The following is a 21,046-nucleotide window of genomic DNA, read 5'->3' as shown; positions in this document are numbered from 1 at the left end:
ACGTCAGAATAACCGGCCTATAATTTCTTGCCTTTTGCCTCTCTTCCTTCTTGAAGATATTTGCAATGTTCCAGTTCTCTGAAACCATTCCTGATGCTCATGATTCTTGAAAGATCATTGCTAATGTGATCACAACCTCTTCAGCTACCTTTTTGAGAACCCTGGTGTGGAGTCCATCTGATCCAGGTGACTTGTCAACATTCAGCTTCCCAAGCACCTTTCTAGTCGTACTACACTCCTGCTCCCTGACTTCCCCCATTTTGATGTGGCAGAATTTCGAGAATGTTTCAGGTCAAGTACTGGTGCCTGTTCAAGCCTCGAGGGAAATTTTTGGATTATTTAGGGTTATGCATTATGGGAGTCTTGCAGGAAAGTGTAAATCAGATGATCCTAGACTATTATTAAATGGCAAAAAAGGTTTGAATGTCTGCACGGTCTTTTTCTGTTATTTCATTGGTTCTTGTGTACACCTGGAGATGTGTGGCTAATCAAATGAATGGGAGTATGGATGGGAAAGTGGACATGTGAAAATTGCTATTGGACAAAAAGTTTACTCAGTTTATAACATTATAAGAAGTTTGGTCTGTGTTTAAAATGACACATTTTTAGTGTCTGACAAATTTTAAATGGAAATATTTAATGAATAATCAAAAGTAGGTAAATGAACAGGCATTAGAGGACCTAATAATACTATATTTTATAAACAATGTAAAATGTCTTTCAGTCTGCTCTAAGATCAAAACGTTTGGTGCAAAATGACCTGTGGATTTTTCAGTGACATGTCTATGGACTTTTCAATGAAGAAATATAGGTAATGAAATAACTCAACAATTAGTTCGGTTACCATACTGATAGCCACAGTTTGGTCATTCAAGGTTTGATGCAGTACATTCCTGGTATCTGGCACCTATGGGGATTGGTAGATGCTGAATCAGTGTATCTTCTGGTTGCTTGAGACTTACTTTTACGATGCTAACTAATGTTCCTGCATTAAGAATAAACAGTATTAAAGACAAAACTACTATACTGTAATTACATTGAACAAACTTCACTTGCGTAAATACTGTATATAAATCAAAAAGCATTTTACTTTATTTTCAGTCACATTCTTCAAAAACATTTAACCTTTGCTGCATCTGCTGGTTCCTCCCCCTCCACAAAGCCACCCGAAAGGCAAACAATCACATGATAGATATTTAACCCCCAAGTTTACGGTTAAAGCCTCTGACCAGGGAGACTCTTACTAAGCAGGGATAAGGAGACACTTTAGAGAGGCACCCCAATGGTGAATGGCATCAACCAGCTCTTCATCCTGGGCGACACCATTGCTGTTTCACACAACTTTATTCAAACAGCTGCTACGAACAAAGCTCGACCAAGGCACTCTGTTGGCAGAATATTTGCTCCCTTCTTCATCAATGTGTTGATGTGTTACTTCAGAGAACATTCTTTTTTACAATTTTAAATATGCCTATTTTTCACGTATTATTTTATTCTTGTTTATTTTAATATATTTTTTACTTTTTCCCTTTTATTCCCAGTTGTTTGAGACTGTCTGAACGCTGTAAACCAGGGATTTTACTGTACATGTCAAAAAGCCAATGCAAGTTCTACTTTGCCTCTCACATTCACAGATAAACGATCTCCTCTGGTATATTTAATTGTGTGGTATTTTTCCACAGGTTTACTGTGTTGACTGGAGCCAAAGACGAGGAGAACATCTGGTAGTATCTGGATCGTGGGATCAGACTATTAAAATAGTAAGTTTATTCATTTTTTTGGAAAAAAAAACACAATGGATAAACTTGTACTTTTTTCCCCCCAAAAGTTTTTATTTTGGACATAAAAAAAATATTTTTTTTTGACTATTTTATTTATAGTTTTCAACACAGGCCTGTACAGTCATATACTGTATCCTACCAACGATGGCAGTTCACAGTCTCGTATACATGTACATGTACTCCTTTTCTCTATGACTGTATATACAGGCCACGTCATTACCCACCCCCTCCCCCACCTATAAAGCTAAACGATTCATTCATACTACAATATCAATAACAATAACACACATTAACATTAAGGAAATGAATAGGAGTACAAATAATAAAAAAGAAACAATAAAAAGGAAACGGGGACTATCACAGCTCAACAGACGGCTTCCGGGCCAGTGCTCATGTTTGACTTTCTTTGATCGGGATCAGTGCGGGAGAGAGGGAGCCGCAGCAGGGAACGGTAGAACAGTCACTTCCCCGCGCATATGTGGTGCATGTATGGCTGCCAAATCTTCCAAAAAGTGCTGTACTTGTTTCTCAGATTAAGGAACTGTGTAGAAGATGTATAATGCAGACAGATTGCCTGGACCAGCTTGCATGTTGTGATAACCCTGAGCTGCATTAGTTCTTTGTGGTTGAATAACTCCCAATGATCTCATCATTGCTGCTGCCACAGCGGTGTGAGGTGGAGCAGAAACATCCAGTGAATAAGCCTTAGGCAATGTAGACAGAGGTTTTGCCCATGCACTTCTTGATAGTCTTCTAACAACTTTTTTTTAATAATTTTTTTTATTTTTCACACTGTGAACCATATCAACCAAAATACATACAAACATTTCCCTGTTAAATATACACAGTGGGATTTTCTCCCCTTTTTTTCCCCCCTACTACCTTCCCTCCCCACCCCCCTCCAAAACCAATAAACATTCAACATATATAATACAATAAAACCATTAAACAATGTCATCACACAATGAAAATAAACAAGAAAAATGTCTCATCTACTTTTACACACTGGATCAAGTTATTTTGTCTTCTTATCATTTTAGGGGGTGGAGGTCCGAGGCAAGCCCTCTCTGTTATGTTCCATGTATGGTTCCCAAATTTGTTCAAATAATGTGACTTTATTTTTAAATTATATGTTATGTATTTCATTAATATTTGTAGTCATATATTTCAACATGGTCATTTCATATCCAGTTTACACCTCATTTCCGCTTCCTCACCACCACCATCCCCCTTTTCCCCATTTTCATCTCTCAGTTTTCCCTTTTTAAAATCAATGTATGACAACACATTTAAAACATAAAATACTTCAACAACTCCCACATCCAATATTCCCTTAGCCCCAAATGTCCATCCCTCCTCCTCTCCTGAGTTGTCCTTTATCCCTTGCCGGGCAACCACAACTCCCCTCTCCATTTGGATTGCGATCCCGCTCGCAAGCGTCAACTAATTTCGCAATGACGGTTATTCTCTCCCACCCAACCCCCCAGAAAAGACTTTTTTTTACACATATAACAAAGTTCACCCTCTTTTTTTCCCCCTTACTTCCTTTCTTTCCTTCTCTTTCCCTTCTTTAGTTCTTACATATACATTATTTTAACATCTTTATATATATTTTATCGCCGTTCTTCATTCTTGTTACATTTCTTCATCTCTCCTTCTGTCCTGCAGGCGTTCTGCAAATTCTCGTGCTTCCTCGGATCGGAGAACAGTCTGTTTTGCTCCCCAGAGATAAATATTTTAAGCACAGCTGGATGTCTTAACATAAATTTATAACCTTTTTTCCTTAGGATCGATTTTGCTGTATTAAACTCCTTCCTCTTCTTTAAAAGTTCAAAACTTGTGTGGGTAAAAAAATATTTTTTTGACGCTTGTATTCCAATGGTTTATTGTCTTCTCTAATTATATTCCTTGCCTGTTCGAGTATATTTTCTCTTGTATATCTCAAAAATTTTACTAAAACAGATCTTGGTTTTTGATGTGTCTGTGGTTTCGGAGCTAGTGTTTCGTGTTCTGTGAGCCCTTTCTATTTCCATTCCTTCCTGTATTTCTGTCATTCCCAGGACCTTTGGGATTGATTCTTTTATAAATTCCTTCATATCAGTGCCTTCTTCATTTTCCTTTACGCCCACTATTTTTGTTGTTTCGCCTACTATAATTTTCCAACATGTCAATTTTCTGAGCTAACAACTCTTGTGACTCTTGAACTTTTTAATCACTTTCTTCTAATTTTCTTCTTAAGTCATTCACTTCCATTTCTACAGCCATTTCTCGTTCTTCCACATTTTCTAATCTTTTCCCTATTTCTGTCATGACCAGCTCTAATCTATTCACTTTTTCTTCTGTACTTTTCATTTTTCTTTTAATTTCACTAAATTCTAATTTTTTTAATGCTCTCATTTGTTCTTGAAAAAAAACTTTATCTATATTCTGTCCATCTGTTTTACCTTCTATTTCTCCATGCAGATCTTGGTCTTCTTCTGTGACTGTACCTATGTTTGTGTCTTCTTCTTCTCTTCCTTGTATCTGTGTCTCTTCTGACTTTCCTGATGAGTTGCTTGTCTCACTTTCCTGGGCTGCTTCTTGCTTGGCTTCTTCTTGCTTTGCTTCTTGCTGTTGGTCCTCTTCTTCAGAGCTACTCCACTGCTGGGCCTCCTGCTGCTGCACTTCTTTCCTTTCACTCCTTCCTGTTGCTTTCCTCTTCTTCCAGCTGAGAGCCCTGGTGTCGGGCATCCCTCAGCTGGTCACGTTGTGTTTGCCCGCTCTTTGGCTGAGCCCCCTCCCGTCGGTGTTCTCCTTCTCCTTAGTAAGTGCACTGCGCATGCACAACTCTTCTTGTAGTTCAGCGGTCGGGGGGGGGTCGCGACTCCGGGGGTCGTCACCAACCTTGGAAAACGGGCTCTCTTCTCCACGACGGCTCCCTGTTTCTTCATGCAGGTAAGGCCTTCTCCTTTCTCTTCCGGCATCTTTTCTTCTTTTCCCGTTGTTTTTACTTTTTCCTTCTTGGGTGCCATTTTCTTTCTTTTCTCTTCAACTTTATCTTTTATTTGTTATGTTTTGTATTTCTTGAACTTTGTATTTTTTTTCACTTTATTTTTCCTTTCTGGAGAGCGCTGGTATTCCTCTACCGGCCAATACTCCATCACGTGACTCCTCCTTCTAACAACTTGATGTGGCAAATTATTTCCCAAGGTAGGGGATTCAAGGACAAGAGGGTATGACTTCAGAATTGAAAGAGCTCCATTTAAACCAGGGATTTGGAGGAATTTCTTTAGCCAGAGATTGGTGAACTTCTGGAATTTGCTAAGGGCAGCTGTGGGGGAAAGCTTTGGGTGTATTTAAGGGAGAGGTTGATGGCTGTCTGAATAGTCAGGGTATTAAATGTTCTGGGGAGAAGGCTGGAGAGTGGGCTGAGTGGGAGAATGGATCAGCTTGTGATGGAATGTCAAAGCAGACTGAATGGGCTGACTGGCCTACTTCTATGTCTTTTGGTCTTATGAATTGCCAAAAGACCTTGCGACTGTTCCAATATTTCTCAGTTGGTACATTTATTTAACACAATTAAATAATGTAAATTCATTGAAATTGAGATTTACAATCAAGTAAATGAAACAAATCACTTTCCTTTTAAATATAAGAGTAAATTCAAATGAATGGGGCTGTGGCGAGGTGCCAACTAGGGCTGGCATAAAATTGAAGGACCAGTTATGAGTTCTTTTCAGCCCCTCAGCTTAGTAAGATCCAGAAAACTCCACACTTCCGAATTGAGTTCAGGAAAGAAGCAATAGATTGGATGCACTTGTATCTGACTTCTGGCTTGTCCTCAATTCTGTGCTGCATTGCATGGGAACAGGAGTCTGGAATGCACTGATGTAAGCTCTGTAACTATTTGCAGGTTCTGTATGGCCACCACTGGCAAAGTGCCACTGTAGGCTGATCTTGTTTGCGCCGCTCTCCCCCTTCCCCCATTTGTTCGGACAGCTCTCATGTTCTCCCACACCTTGATGAAGGGCTGAAGCCCAAAACATTGGTGATGTCACTTTACCTTTGCTACATAAAGGCACTGTTTGACCTGCTGTTTATCCAGCATTTGTGTGTTTTTTCACTTAACCACGGTGTCAACAGAATCCTGTGTTTTACCTTGTTTTACCCTGTCTTGACTTTTGAATTCATTGTGAATCCTACCTGCTGTACTGTGGAATCACCTTCAGCATTTCAGAATACTGGATCATCTCAATCTACTCAAAGCAATTAAATTTGATCTTTCCCTGTAAATTTTTCAATTTAAATATGGACCTTCCAGCCCATGAGTCGATGCCACCCAAATTAACCAACAGCCCCTGTATATATTTTTTTTAAGTGGAAGGAAACCGGAGTGCCTGGAGGAAACCTACACAATCAGTGGGAGAACATACAAACTCTTTGCAGACAGGATCAGATTCAAACCTGGGTGGCTGACGCTGTAATAGCGTGGCGCTAACCACTGCGTTAACATTTTGCTCAGAAATTCAGATGATTTTCCCATATAACTTGAAACAACTTCCACCCAGTGCTTTGTACAGGGTACTGTGACATGAATTTCCCTTGATTTCTGAAAACATTGGCTTTATTTAAGGTAGAACAAAACATCAGCCACAGAACTGAATGTCTACCACAATTCTAAAAACAAACATTATATTTCTTCTTAAACATAATAGGTAGAAGAAGCTTCACTTGTTTTAGCTATAATTGATCCCCTTCGAAAGCAAATACTTGGTGCTTTATTAAAGCAGACAGCTCTTTGGTTGAAATGTCCACTCAATATCTTTCTTGAACTTTTGTGGTGGACTGTGAAGAAGATTCAAGATTCCTTTATTGTGAAGTCATAAAAGCAAGTGTAATGTTACATGAAATTGACTTTAGTCTGCTGGACAATGATTGGTCATCAGCAGAAATTGCCCAGTGCCCCTAACAGTCAGATAAAGAGAAGCAAAAGAGAGTCACCTCCACCACTCCCTCAGCCTCTGCAGCTCCACAGACTTCAGTCCAAACCCTCAGCAATCTGATCTCTAGATCAATACCTTCAATGTGATCTGGAAGCTTTCAGCCCCCTTGGCACCCTCTTGCATCACCGTTCTAATACCTGGTACCCTTTTAGCCAGTACTGAACCAGCCTCCAGCAAACAGTCCATAGCCTGGGTGTGAGACTCTTGACCATAGTTGCCAGTAGCCCACAGGCTGCGTGGGTTCCTCGCCTCAAGTTAGCAACAGCCTGCCACCTCTATGTTTTTAAGCTGCAAAGCCTCCATCCCCAGAGTTTTGATTCAGAGGGCATTTTCATGATGCTCCTTTCAAAATGCTTTAAATAGAACAGTCAAACTCATAACAAGACCTTTCATTTGATCTCTGAATGCAGAGTTCTGACAGTATAGGTGTTTGATTGTGAATGTTACATTTTTCTTGGTAAAGTTTGTTTAATAAACGTTGATCAGTGCTTTTGTTTCCTGTAGTGGGATCCATTGGTAAAAGATTCAGTTTCTACATTCCAAGGACATGAAAGTGTAATTTACAGCACAATCTGGTCACCACATATCCCAGGTTGCTTTGCCTCAGCCTCAGGTACAGTTTTTTTCTTTACAAGTTTCTACATTAACATACTTAAATATTTTACAACTCAGATTCCTGATCTTACTGCTTCACCAAATCCTTGGAATTGGATTAGAAATATTTTAGTAAACTGATTATCTTTTGATATATGAAATTAAGTTATAATTTATACAATATGTTTCTGTAGTTTCCTATATATTTGGAATGAAATATGTAACTTGCAGATTTTCTTTAGAATGGGACATTATTCCCAAATACAACTGCCTTCAAAATTGTTTACACTTTAAGTTTTAAGGAAGAGATACTACTTGATCACAGTCTGATTTATTTGACATTCTATGAGCTGTTCATATTTTTTAAATTAAGAAATCTTTTGTCATACCTGTGCTCTACAGGTGTAATCAGCAATAGTGTTTTGATGCTATTGAAACAAGATCAATGATTTAGATTTCAGATTTATTGTCAGAGTATGTACATGATTTCACATACAACCCTGAGATTCCTTTTTCCTGCAGGCCAGGCAAAACTACTACTAATTGGTAGTGCAAAAGTAACCTGTACCCAGTATATACATGTAAACATATAAAGAACTGTAAACAGATAACAAATGTAAACAAACTGACTTGGAATACAGAGAGAACTAAAAAGAAAATCATTAAAAGTGCACAATTAAGAGTCCTTAAATAAGTCTCTGATTGAGTTTGTCATTGAGGAATCTGATGGTGGAGGGGTAGCAGCTGTTCCTAAACCTAGTTGTACGAGTCTTGTGGCATCTGTACCTCTTTCCTGATGGCAGCAGCGAGAACAGAGCATGTCCTGGGTGATGTGGGTCTTGGATGATTGTTGCTGCCCTCTGACAGCAGGTTCACTGTAGATGTACTCAATAGTGGGGAGGGTTTGCCTGTGATCTCCTGGGCTGTGTCCATCACCTTTTGGAGAGCTTTATGCTCATTGATATTGGTGCTCCCATACCTGACCATGATGCTGCTGTCAGAAAACTTTCCACCACTTCTCTGAAGGAATTTACCAGGGTTTTGTGTCATACCAAACCTTCCTCCTGAGGAAAAAGAGGAGCTGATGTGCTTTCTTCATGATACCATTGGTGTGTTGGGTCCAGGAAAAATCCTCCAATGACTCCCAAGAACAGATTTGCTCACCCTCTCCACCTCTGATCCCTCAATAATCACTGGATTGTATACCTCTAGCTTTCCTTTCCTGAAGTCAACAATCAGCTCCCTAGTTTTGGTGAGTGCAAGGTTGTTGGTGGTGCACCCTTAACCTAGAACATTAATTAAAAATCAAAAAGATGTGGAGGCTAGAGATATTCAAAACAGATGTTTCATGTCACTACTCTTCATTGGAAGTTGCAGGGATGGTGTGGAGAGGAGAGAATAGAGGCAATTTCTGTGATTGGGTGTAAACCCAAGACTCAATGCTTTCAAAGCCATCAAATTAATAGATGAATTACAATTGTTTGAGATGGAATTGTGAGAGGCAGAATTGACCAATTGTTAGAAATCTAAAACAAAAGAGAAATCTGGAAATATCCATCAGATGAGTTGGCTCCTGTGGGAAAAGGAAACGTTAATGTGGATAACCTTGCATGCGAACTGGCTAGGTAGACATGACACAAATAGGAAAAGCAAGTTATTCTGAAATGTTTAAATTCGATGTGAGGCAATCATACTTTAGTATTCCAGATGGAAAATGAGTTAGTGTCCCTGTACGTTACCCAGTGGAAGCTTGAAGATCGACCTTGTCTTTCTTTCATCTGGAAGCCCTCTACCCACAGTTTTGAAATCAGCTGACTCCTGATGATTATTATAAATGCAAGTTGCCAGGACCTTGCTGTGTTGCCCGTGTAAAACCACATGGTGGCGCCAGCTGTGCAGAGTTTTTTTGCTTCAGAAATAAATATCCATTCTCAAATTTTCTTTTTCCTGTTTTGACCTAATATTTTTTGTGAGCATGAACAAGTTTTAGTTCATGCAACTGTTCAGGCTTCCCTGCGTTATTTTAAAAGAACAAAATATTTGATGTAATGATGTTGTTAAAATTAACTGGTCGCGTATTCGCAGTAAGTCCATAGAAAGCAAAAAGGCAGTTGATGTTTCAGACCTGAGCCCTTCTTTGGGACTGTGAAAATCAGACTGACACCAATTATGAAGGGAGGGGTGTGTAAGGAGGGAAGGAGGCAGAGCACAGGCTAGCAGATGATGGTAGATGGATACAGATGTGAGGAGGAAAAAGAGAAGAGAGCTGATAGGTAATAAGGGGAGAGGGCTGAGAGCTCTCTGATAGGAGAGGAAGGGAAGGCAGGAGCTGGAGGATGAATGAGAGAAAGTGGTGGGAAGGAAGTGGTTAATGGAAATCTGAGGTCGATATTAATCCCATCTGGTTGGAGATTGCCGAGAAGGAGTATAAGGTGTTGTTCCTCTAATATACGTGTAGCTTCAACCTGGCAGTACATGAAGTGCTCTTTCCCCTCCTCCTTCCCCACCCACCTTCCACCCATTCTTAGGCACATCCAAAGGATGGTTTAGTCCCAAAATATGGACTGTCCCCTCCATGGATGCTACATGACCCAATGAGTTTCCTAGCACCCTGTGCACTGAGCCAGGCACCAGCTGTTCTGACTTGAATAATTTTTTACAAGTTTCACAGGACAGAGGAGTAAACTTTACACAATTCAAATCCATCTGAAAAATTCTTGTTTACCTGATACAGTATTTGATTTGTTCTTCTGAAAAGAAAAGATTTTAGAGTAAATGAAAACTTTATACAATTTACGGTATTTTAAATTCTTCTGCAAAATCAGGGTTTTCCAATGGCTTGCATAAAGTATGACAAACAGAGGTTCTCAGCAAGCTCCAACTTCCTTTGACCTCTTGGAAGTTAAATATGTTGTAAAAATTCATTTTAGTCGAAATGTGCAGCTGGATAAATCCTTTAGATATTCAAACTGCATGGTCCTCTGTTAGGAACCAATGTGAGTGAACTGTGCATGTGAACCCTGTGGGAAATTGCTCATTGAATGTTATAATGTACACAAATAAAGCCATTCTAAATCTGTGGGTCTGTAGGGGTTCATTTTTTTGGTGTCCACCTCCTTCTAATCCTCCGAATTACCAGCAATCACTTCTTGAGCTTTCCTATTAAGAGTTCACCTGTCCTTCAAAAGACCAGTTTACGGCTTCATTGTTGCTTCTAATTCACAGAACAGCCTCCCTTCTTAATGTTCACCAGAAATTCTTTCTCGACACATTTCCTGTTATTTTCTCCTGGTGATAGAAATCTAACTAGCTAATTGTTTATGAGATGTTTTTCTGTAGTATGACAGCAACTGATAATTTTGCAGTATCTCAAGATGTTCACATCCTTTCCAGGAGTGTCACATTGGGGTTATCTTTAATAATTTACCTAAGATGGGTGGGTGTGTGTTTGGATGGGTGTGGGTGGGTGGGTGTGATCTAATTCAATGTGAGCACTGGCATGTGAATCATATTGTGTGGTACACCTTTGCATAGTGTACTTTGGGAATTTATTGGACAGAAATAGTTCAATGGTTCAGGTATTACTGAATTCTCCACATGCTGTCTGCCACCCAGTAACTGGTGCATATAACTAAAGTTACCGGTTGATGTCACTTACTACTGTTGTAGCGGGGGCAGATTCTCATCTTGGACAAGTCTATCTCAAACTAAATGTATTATGGTGATTTTGTGGATTGTGCACTTTTTAAAAATAGCAATCAAATTCATAGTGGTAGAAATTAATGAAGAAAATCAGAAGTTTGGAGGCATTTCTTGAGGGCATGAAAGTTACATGACCTTAACGCACCCCTTAATCCATTGTGCACTGTGGGGGAAAAAATATGTTATAAAGATATAACTGAATTCTGTAATTTTGAAATGAGTGGTATCAAAACTAAGGACACATGAGCACTGACTTGCATAATCTGAAAATCTGCTGCAGGCCATGTATCTCACTCCCATCTGCTTTCCATCATCCTCTCGATAATATATTTTTACTGTGAGATTCAGTTTCAGCTTTCATTCTTTGTCAAATAAATTCAGTAAACTCTTTAATCTAAAATGCATGTTGAGTGCTTTAATCGTGTGGATGTGTAGAATGGATTAGCAACTCTAGCTCCATTTAAAGGTTTAAAAAAAAATTAACCATTAGAATTAGCTAATACTCTGCAATTTTCATTCCATGTATTGTTATACTGTGGATTTTGTCTCTGGTAGATGTTAATTGATTAAAAAAAACACTTGCTCAACCTGCAGCATGATTATTTTAGGCCTGGTTTTCAAATGAGGTGTGGCCACTAGAAGGCACACTTTTGTATGATTATTGGATTTTTGTTTGTTTGAGGCCATGCCTGAAAGATTTATCTGTGCGTTACTTAAAAACAATAAATAGCATGTTATTTAATGACATCACTGTTTGCCTTCTCTTGGTGATGTCCTGTTGAAGTTCATTCAGTTGATGATTAGAGTTTACATGGAAATACGTGATTTTTCTGGAATCTTCCTGCAACTATGAATTTAGTTTAACAATCTTGTGAATAAATTATGTTGTTACACTTTTCAAACGAAGCCCATTCCAATGATTTTTTTTAAATGTTTTTTTATTTTTCACTCCATGAACCATATTAATCAAAATACACACAAACATTTCCCTCTTGAATATACACAGTGGCATTTTCTCCCCTTTTTTCCCCCCTCCCTTCCCTCTCTCCTTCCCACCCCCCTCCAAACCCATTAAACATTCAACATATACAATAAACCCATTAAACAATGTCATCACACAATGAAAATAAACAAGAAAATTGTGTTATCTACTTTTACAAACTGGATCAGGTCATTTCATCTTCTTCTCATTCTATCATTTTAGGGGGGGTGGAGGTCCGCGGTAGGCCTTCTCAGTTGTGTTCCATGTACAGTTCCCAAATTTGTTCAAATAATGTGACTTTATTTTTTAAATTGTATGTTATTTTTTCCAATGGAATACATTTATTCATTTCCATGTACCATTGCTGTGTTCTCAGGCTCTCTTACATTTTCCAAGTTGACATTATACATTTTTTTGCTACAGCTAAGGCTATCATAATAAATCTTTTTTGCGCTTCATCCAGTTTGAGACCTAATTCTTTATTTCTTATACTACTTAGAAGAAAGATCTCTGGATTTTTTGGTATTTTGCTTTTTGTGATTTTATTTAATACCAGATTTAGATCTTCCCAAAACTTTTTCACTTTCTCACATGCCCAAATTGCATGTACTGTTGTTCCCGTTTCCTTCTTACAGTGAAAACATCTATCTGATAATGTTGGATTCCATTTATTTAACTTTTGGGGGTGTGATATATAGTCCATGTAACCAATTATATTGTATCATGCGTAACCTCGTATTTATTCTATTTCTCATAGTTCCAGAGCATAACTTTTTTCATATTTCATTTTTTATCTTTATGTTTAAATCTTGTTCCCACTTTTGTTTGGGTTTACAGCTTATTTCATCATTTTCTTTCTCTTGCAGCTTGATGTACATGTTTGTTAAATCTTTTTATTATCGTTGTTTCTGTAATCACATATTCAAAGCTGCTTCCTTCTGGTAATCTCAGCCTGCTTCCCAATTTGTCCTTTAAGTACGTTTTCATTTGGTGGTATACAAACATTGTACCATGAGTTATTCCATATTTGTACTTCATTTGTTCAAATGATAATAAGCATTCCAATGATTGTTGACAGCAAAATTGGTGATGGTGTGGATAATGAGGAAAGTTATTGAAGGTCACAGTAGATGGATCAATTGTTGGGTGGAGCAATGGCAGGTGGCGTTTAGTCCCAATAAGAGCAGGGTGATTCATTATGGGATGACCAATGGTGATCAGACATGCTGTTAGTGGAACGAACCCAAAGGAGAGTTCATGAACAGAGATATCTTAGGGCAGAGGTGGCAAAACCTTTTTGCTTGTGGGCTACGTACAGAAAAGGTACAAGGAGTCATGGGCCAAACAATATTAAGCCCGGCAGTTTTCAACCAGTTACATTGTAAGAAAAATTGTGTTTTTAGACCTGAAAACTTCTGTGCTATCAGAAGTTCGTTTTCTATCGAACTAACTATACAATACTACTAAAACATTTTAACTGTTGACATTACAGTAGTTTATTGATGTGCTCACATATTGCAGTAGGCATTTCAGTATCTGCTACTCTTAAATTTAATTTAAATGATTACAACAAAACTTTTTAAAACTCTCATTCAAAAAACAGTACAAAATAAAAAGCTAGGTGCAAAATAAGAACGGGAGAAAAGATCAAGAAAGGGACAAGGCCAATATTCCTCCACAACTCTCATATAACCATATAACCACTTACAGCACAGAACAGGCCAGTTTGGCCCTACTAGTCCATGCCGTAGCAAATCCCCACCCTCCTAGTCCCACTGACCAGCACCTGGTCCATACCCCTCTAGTCCCCTCCTATCCATGTAACGATCCAATCTTTCCTTAAATGTAACCAATGATCCCACCTCGACCACATCTGTCGGAAGCTCATTCCACATCCCCACCACCCTCTGCGTAAAGAAATTTCCCCTCATGTTCCCCTTATAATTTTCCCCCTTCAATCTTAAACCATGTCCTCTAGTTTGAATTTCCCCCTTTCTTAATTGAAAAAGTCTATCCACATTTACTCTGTCTGTCCCTTTTAAAATCTTAAACACCTCTATCAAGTCCCCTCTCAATCTTCTACGCTCCAGAGAAAAAAGTCCCAGTCTGCACAACCTTTCCCTGTAACTCAGACCCTGAAATCCTGTCAACATTCTCGTGAACCTTCTCTGCACTCTCTCTATTTTGAATACAGTTCAAGTGTCCATCTTAATGATTATGATCCAATGTGTAAATCTGTGGATAGGCTATTAAAGTTAACAGATTCTTTGCAAATCAAACAAACACACTTCCCCTAGACTTCTGTGAAAAGGTATTCACTTTCACACCATGTCTGAAATTTTTGGCACTCCCTTGTTATTTTCCATCTTTTTGGTTCTGCCATGTTTAATTGAGGTAAAAAAAATTAACTGAGGTAAATGTTTTCATCAATGAGTAACATTTCAAAGGTTGGTCTAGTAGTTGTTTGAAATGGCAGTGGCATCTAGTGTTGAAATTAAGAAGTGCAATGTACATCCAGTGCAATTTATTGCGAGAGACTATGTTCTAACTGGCCATATTCCATTTTATTTTTAAAATTCACCCTGGGCCACTTAAAAGTGGGCAACCAGTTGCATTTGGTCCAGGACCATAGTTGGGCCACCCCTGACTTGCGGTATGTCCATTAGCTCCTTGGTCATTGGCAATGTAGGTGAATAGGGTGGTAAACAAACCATATGGCATGCTTGCCATATGTTGGAACATTGTGTTGCAACTTTAGAAATGACTGGTTAGACCGCAGATGGAGTAGTGCGTGCATCTACCATTGTCGTACTTTAAGAAGAATGTGATTGTGCTGGAGGGGGTACAGAGAAAACTCAGCAGGATATTTGGAAGACTTTAGTGACAAGGAATGGTTAGATGGGTTGGGCTTGTTTTTCCTGGAACAAAAAAGGCTGGAGTGACCAGATAGGGTATTAAAAAAAAAAATTATGAAAGCTCACTAGAGGGAGATGAGATGAATATTTTTCCCATATTGAGATGACTAAGACATGAGGGCGTATGTTTAGAGTGATGAGGAGGATGTTCAGAAAGTAAAATCCACTCATTGGTTGATACTTTGAACATTCTGCCAAAGGTCTGCACTGACCATGGTCTAATTTAAACTAATCCCCAAATGAAACATGAATGTCTGCAGATGCTGTGATTATAGAAAAAACACACCAAAATGCTGAAGGAACTCAGCCAGTCTTTCACCTCTGTCCTAGGATGAGGACTTCCAAGCCAGATCATCAAAGATGTCCATATTCTTCAAACAATGTAGCTTTCGCTCCACCACCATTATCTTGGCCCTCACCCATATATCCTCCAATACCTACATATCAGTCCTGGCCTCCTCCAACACCAAGTGCAACAAGGACAGGATTCCTCTTGAGATCACCTACCACCCCACCAGTCTCGGCAACTGACACACCCTCTTCTGCTATTTCAGCCACCTACCATGTGATACCACCACTGGGCACATATTCCCCTCTCTGCCTTCTGCAGGGACTGCTCCCGTCAGTGACTCCCTTATCCACACCTATCTCCCTGCCAATCATCCCCTTGGTACCTACCCCTTTGATTGCAGGAAATGCTCCACTTGCACCCATACCTGCTCCCTCACTACCATTTGGGGCCCAAAACGGTCCTTCCAAGTGAAGCAATATTCTGTAGGGGTCATCTACTGCATCTGGTGCTCCTGTTGTGGTCTCCTCTACATCGGAGCACCTCAGCGCTGTCTGCTGCAATTGCGTGGATCTCTCAGTGGCTACCCATTTCAATTCTCCATCCCGTTCCCTTGCTAACATGTCTGTCCATGGTCTCATGCACTGTCTGACTGAGACCACTTACATATTGGAGGAACAAAACCTCATTTTATGACTGGGCACTCTCCAACTGAATGGCATTCTCCAGGTTCTCTGGCCTTAGTTAAAAAACCACCCCTCCCTCACTTCTTCCCTGTCACCTTCCCTCAGCTCAGTTTCTCTCCCTTTTCCCTTTCTCCTTTCACACAGACATAATCAATTCTCACCTCTCCCCTTATCATATCCAATTAACATCTTTTGTTACACCCAGCACTCTGTATTCTGAGATTTCCTATATTTTTGCTCATTCTACTTATTCCTTGAAGAAGAAATGTCAGCAATATAGTCTTTGTCTCCTATGGATGCTGAAACACGGGCTGAATTCCTCCTGCATTTTGGTGTGTTTTCCCTCCCCTGCCTGTCCATGTATCTGTCTTAAAAGATGCCTTCACATCTGCTTCTGTCACCTCTCCTGGCAGTTTCCAGGCACCTATTGCTCTCTGCAAAGAAAATTTAAATTTTAATATGCATTCACAGTAAAACAGGTTCTTCCGGACCATGAGCCCGTGACACCAAATACTCTGAATTACCTGCAACTAACCCTGAAAGGTGGGAATAAACTGGAGCACGTGGAGTCCATGATTCTTATTTTACAGACACTTCTTTGCTTTGGTATTTCTAGGTTCTGAAGGATTTGGATCCAGCTGGCATGCATTTGTATAGGATGCCCTATTTGGTGTATTGTGATCAGTTATGGTCACCAGGCTGCAGGAACGATGTTGTCAAGCTGAAGAAAGTGCAGAGAAGATGTATGAGGATGTGGCCAGGATTTACTGGGCCTGACCTACAGGAAGAGGTTGAGCAATCTAGGGCTTTAGGATATCATGGGGGTGTACAAAATCATGAAGGGAATATATCGGGTGAACGCAGAGATTATTTTGCTCAGGGTAGTGGGATTGGAACCAGTGGACATAGGTTTAAGATGAGGCGGGGGTGGGGGGGGGGGAGGGGAGAAGAGAGATTTAACAGGAACCTGAGGAGTAACTTATTTTACACAGCGTTTGGAATGAGCTGCCAGAGGATGCGGTTGAGCAGGTACTACTGGAACGTTTAAGAAAAAAAAATTGTACGGATAGATGGGTTCAGAGGGATCTGGGCCAAATTCAGTCAGGAGAGATGTGTGGGTGACACATTTTGGTTAGCATGGGCAAGTTGGACTAAAGACCCTGTTTCCATTCTGTGGCTCGATGACTCTATGGAATGACTATAGTATACCAATCACACTGATACATCACATGTGGATTGCAGCCAGGACCAATGCTTCCACTGCTTTGCTGTGTCCTAATGCACTATATTACAGCTCAAGTTAAAGTCCCTGAATCAACTTCTTGCCTTCTCCTTCACCAGCATGTAACTTCAGTACTATAATAGCATCCTCAAGGCATCAATCAATCGTCCTCCATCAGTTTGCCCTGTCCCTTTTTTTTGAAAGTCAAGAATATCCTTCAGTTATTTTTTGATAATGGGAAGTTTCAGAACATACCAGTTGCAACCCCTCCACCCTGCTCCCCCAACTTCCAAATGCTTCCTACTAGCAGGATGTGTGTACATGTAAATAATTGATTGGACAACTAATGTGTTACTGCAGAACACAGAATAAATTAATTTTTGGTTCAACTTTCACAAACTGCAGTGTAATTTTTCTCCACTTGACTACTGGCAAATCTCTAACCAGTAGTTGCCAATGAGAAGTGCGTGTCTTTTAGCACATGTTGGCATATATTAAATTATTGTGAGCTGCTGGGGGAATTCAGCGGGACAGGCAACATCCACGAGTAAAACTGGTCAATCAGTATTTGGGGGGGGTTAAGACCTTTTCTCAAGACATGAGGTCCTGACTCATGAGTATAACTTCTACCCACAGATGTAGTCAGACACGCTGAGTTCTTCCAGCAGCTCATTGTTTGCTTAAGATTCCAGCATCTTCACTTTTCAATTTTTTATTATGAAACTTTTGCAGAAAGCTGTTTTCCATTGTATTTATTCTTGAGATTAACAGTGATAAATGCGCAGTTAGGAATGCTTAACGCCTCTCCAGTTGATTGTACTCCAAAACATTTGATGCTCTGATGTAAATTAGAATTCCTTAACCTAGATGATGACTAATAACATTGAGATATAGATGCTGAATTCATGTGTCTGAAAGAGAAATGGAGGGGGGGGGGGGAAGGGTGGTAGCATGGTGGAGTTTAAATTGGGTAAACATTGTGCAGCAATGGAAAGAGTAATGATTTTTTTCCAACTGAGTGGATTCATTTCAGTCTTTATTTATAGCCATGTCAGGGAGGTTAATCTACGACTGCTGCTCCCTTGAATTTATGATGCTGCCTTGCTCCCTGTGAAATGCCAATAAAAATCATGTACACAATACTTGCATCAATCAGAAACATCACAAGTGAAAAGCACAGGTGGGATAACATCCAGGGAAGGATAATCAAAGTTTTACTGCATCAGGAAACATGTACGAAAGAGAAAAAACAAAGACAGGGTCCATGATTCTTATTTTACAGACAATTCTTTGCTTTGGTATTTCTAGGTTCTGAAGTAATTTCTCTGTATCTGTTCCTTCAATTCTCACTCTGTCACAATGTATGGTCTTCAACTTTTTTTTTCCCATCCTCTTAATAGATCGTTCCTTGGCCTGAAACAATTGGCAAACCTGTTGGCCTATCTTTTTCTGTTTGATCTGTTACACATGCAAAATCATTCAGAAACAAATCTGTAACAATAGTTGAATACACCTTGGCACCAATGGAAGACCATCTTTCAGTCTAGTTGCAATATACACGAAAATCCCTGTTATCCAAAATTCAAGCAACTGGCAAAAATAAATTGTGGAAAATAAATAGGTAAAAAATACAGAAGTTTAAATTGACATGCCTCGCCATTAGTTCATCAATCCACACTACACAATCTTGAGCAAAATCCACTTATCCAGCATATACCAATTCCCATAGGTGCCAGATGCCAGGATTTTTACTGATAGTTAGGCTGGAACAGACAAAAGCTATACAACATGAGAGTCCCTCGAAAAGGCTGACTGGCAAGTCTAGTCCACTTCCCTTAGGCTAGTGCCCATTTGAATTCTGAAAATACAAACTGAATGTAAATGTTAAAACATTGAGGCTGTTTTCTCAAAATGGAGGAGCTGATAAAATTTATTAAGGAAAGTTGTATAGTATTGTATTTAGTTGCTGGGAATAGATGCAAAATCGATTGGATTGTTTTAATAAAATATATCAGATTCAATCAGAGTTTCGCTTCCAGTTGTATATAAATACAGTAAAACCCCTGGTATCCAGCACCTTTGAGGATTGGTAGATGCCGGATAAGTGAATTTTCTGGTTGCTTGAGACCTCATTGTGTGAATGGAGAACTAATGGTGAGGCATGGCAATTTTAAACTTTTATATTTTTTCCCCACAATTTTTTTTCCCAGTTGCTTGAGTTTGCTGTTGCTTGAATTCCAGATAACAGGCATTTTACTGTAATAGTTTGCAAATGATTTGGTAAATGGTGGGAGTGTCTTTTTCACAAAAAATTGTAACACAGCAGTTGCCAAATTGATAATTAAACCTGTGCACTCTGATGTTTAGTTGAAGGTACCATAGATGGCTGAAGCACCAAAGAATGGAATGTATTGTACTGAGGTTCAGATGCCAGTCTATCTGATCTTTTCTCCCCTGGATTCACCACGTTTTGTGTCTTTCTCATTTGAAGAGCTAATACACTTCATACCTCACCGCTCAGTTCTCTGCTTTATTGGCTGCATCAACTGTCTTATTCTTGGAACCAGAGCCTTAGGATGCAATGCCAAGAGCTAACACAATCTTCTGGAGGAACTCAGAAGGTCAAGCAGTATGAGTGGGAGAAAAAGGAAAAGGAATGGTTGACATTTCGAACTGAAACCTTTTATCGCGATTGGTTTGAGCTCAAAACATCGATTATTCTTTTTCTCTGACTGATGCTGCTCAATCCATTGAGTTCCTCCAGCAGATTGTGTTTAGCTTCAGGTTCCTACATCTGCAGACTCCTCTGTGTCTGCAATGCCATGAGGCCTGGTTGATAGTTTGCTTGGGAGTCAAACATGGAACCTAGGGTCCCAAGATCATTGGGAATTCTGGGGCTACATGAAAGTTATCAAGGCTGGGGAGGTACAGGTTGGATTGAGTATATTCTTTGTCAGCAGAACTAGTTGAAGTACATTTCTGTACAGTTACACAAATTTTTATTGTAGATGATCTTCAAGTAGTTTCTCAAAAGTCACAGCACAGACATAGGCCTTTGAGGTAATCAAGTTCATGCATGTGAAAGGAGATATCCATTTGTATTAGTTTGCCTCTCCACTTCTCACTCATTTGCCCTATAAGAATCATAGAACCATTAGTCATTGGCATAATGCCCATCAAATCCACGACCATCATCAAGCATATATTTAAATCTATCTGGCTCAAATCTTATTTTATTCTCTTCACATTACCTTAAACTTTCCAGATCCTATCACTCACCTATCCTAACACATTAGGGGTAATTTACAGTGGCTAACCTGTATGTCTTTGGTATGATGGCATACCTACAGAGTCCTTTGCAGTCACATGGGGAAAACGGGCAGACTCCACACTGAGTTGTTGGAGGTGCAGGGCATCATCTTTGCTTGTTATGTTACTGCACTGTCTCCATGTTCTTTTTAAATGGATGAGGGGCTCTGCAAATACCACCCTTTCTGGCAGTGAGTTCTTGACTTCCACCATTCTGGCTGGATAGATGCGTGTGTTGATTAAAATAAGGGGAAATAAAATAATGTTATAGCAAGGCTCGTGTGGAGCAGATTTGGGTTAATGGGCTTTTTCTGAATTGTTAATTATTTGTAATTCAATGTTTGAATGGAGGGCTAATCTGTTGTTTTGAAGGTTTCTCTTACTAGGATAGTTCTGGCTCAATACCATATGTACTTTTCGTCTGCAGCGAAGACAGAGAAGACATTTGTGAAGCTTGCAACCATGTAGCTTGTGAAGTGAAATGAGATGATGAGGAAGGAGTAAGGAAGAGCATGTTGATGTCTCTCAGTACCAGATGCTACTTCCTGTTTTAACCATGTTATGGGTTTGTTTTTAACGGATTC

The 21,046-nt window shown here is 39.5% G+C and overlaps 1 protein-coding gene across 6 annotated transcripts in view; it reads left to right on the top strand.

Moving 5' to 3' along the window:
* Positions 1–21,046, top strand: part of pex7 (peroxisomal biogenesis factor 7) — a 73,235-nt gene that overhangs the window by 9,099 nt on the left and 43,090 nt on the right. For all 6 annotated transcript variants that reach the window (XR_011340676.1, XR_011340679.1, XR_011340680.1 and 3 more), the window contains exons 4-5: positions 1,683–1,760; positions 7,268–7,376. Coding sequence is in view for 1 of the 6 variants with exons in the window: in XM_069887223.1 (XP_069743324.1) it covers positions 1,683–1,760; positions 7,268–7,376 (187 nt within the window). In the remaining 5 variants the exon portion in view is untranslated. The remainder of the gene's footprint in view (positions 1–1,682; positions 1,761–7,267; positions 7,377–21,046) is intronic.

This window comes from Narcine bancroftii, chromosome 6 (assembly GCF_036971445.1).
Source record: "Narcine bancroftii isolate sNarBan1 chromosome 6, sNarBan1.hap1, whole genome shotgun sequence".
NCBI lineage: Eukaryota > Metazoa > Chordata > Chondrichthyes > Torpediniformes > Narcinidae > Narcine > Narcine bancroftii.
Note: the sequence above shows the minus strand (reverse complement) of the source record. Positions and strands in the feature narration are given on the sequence as shown.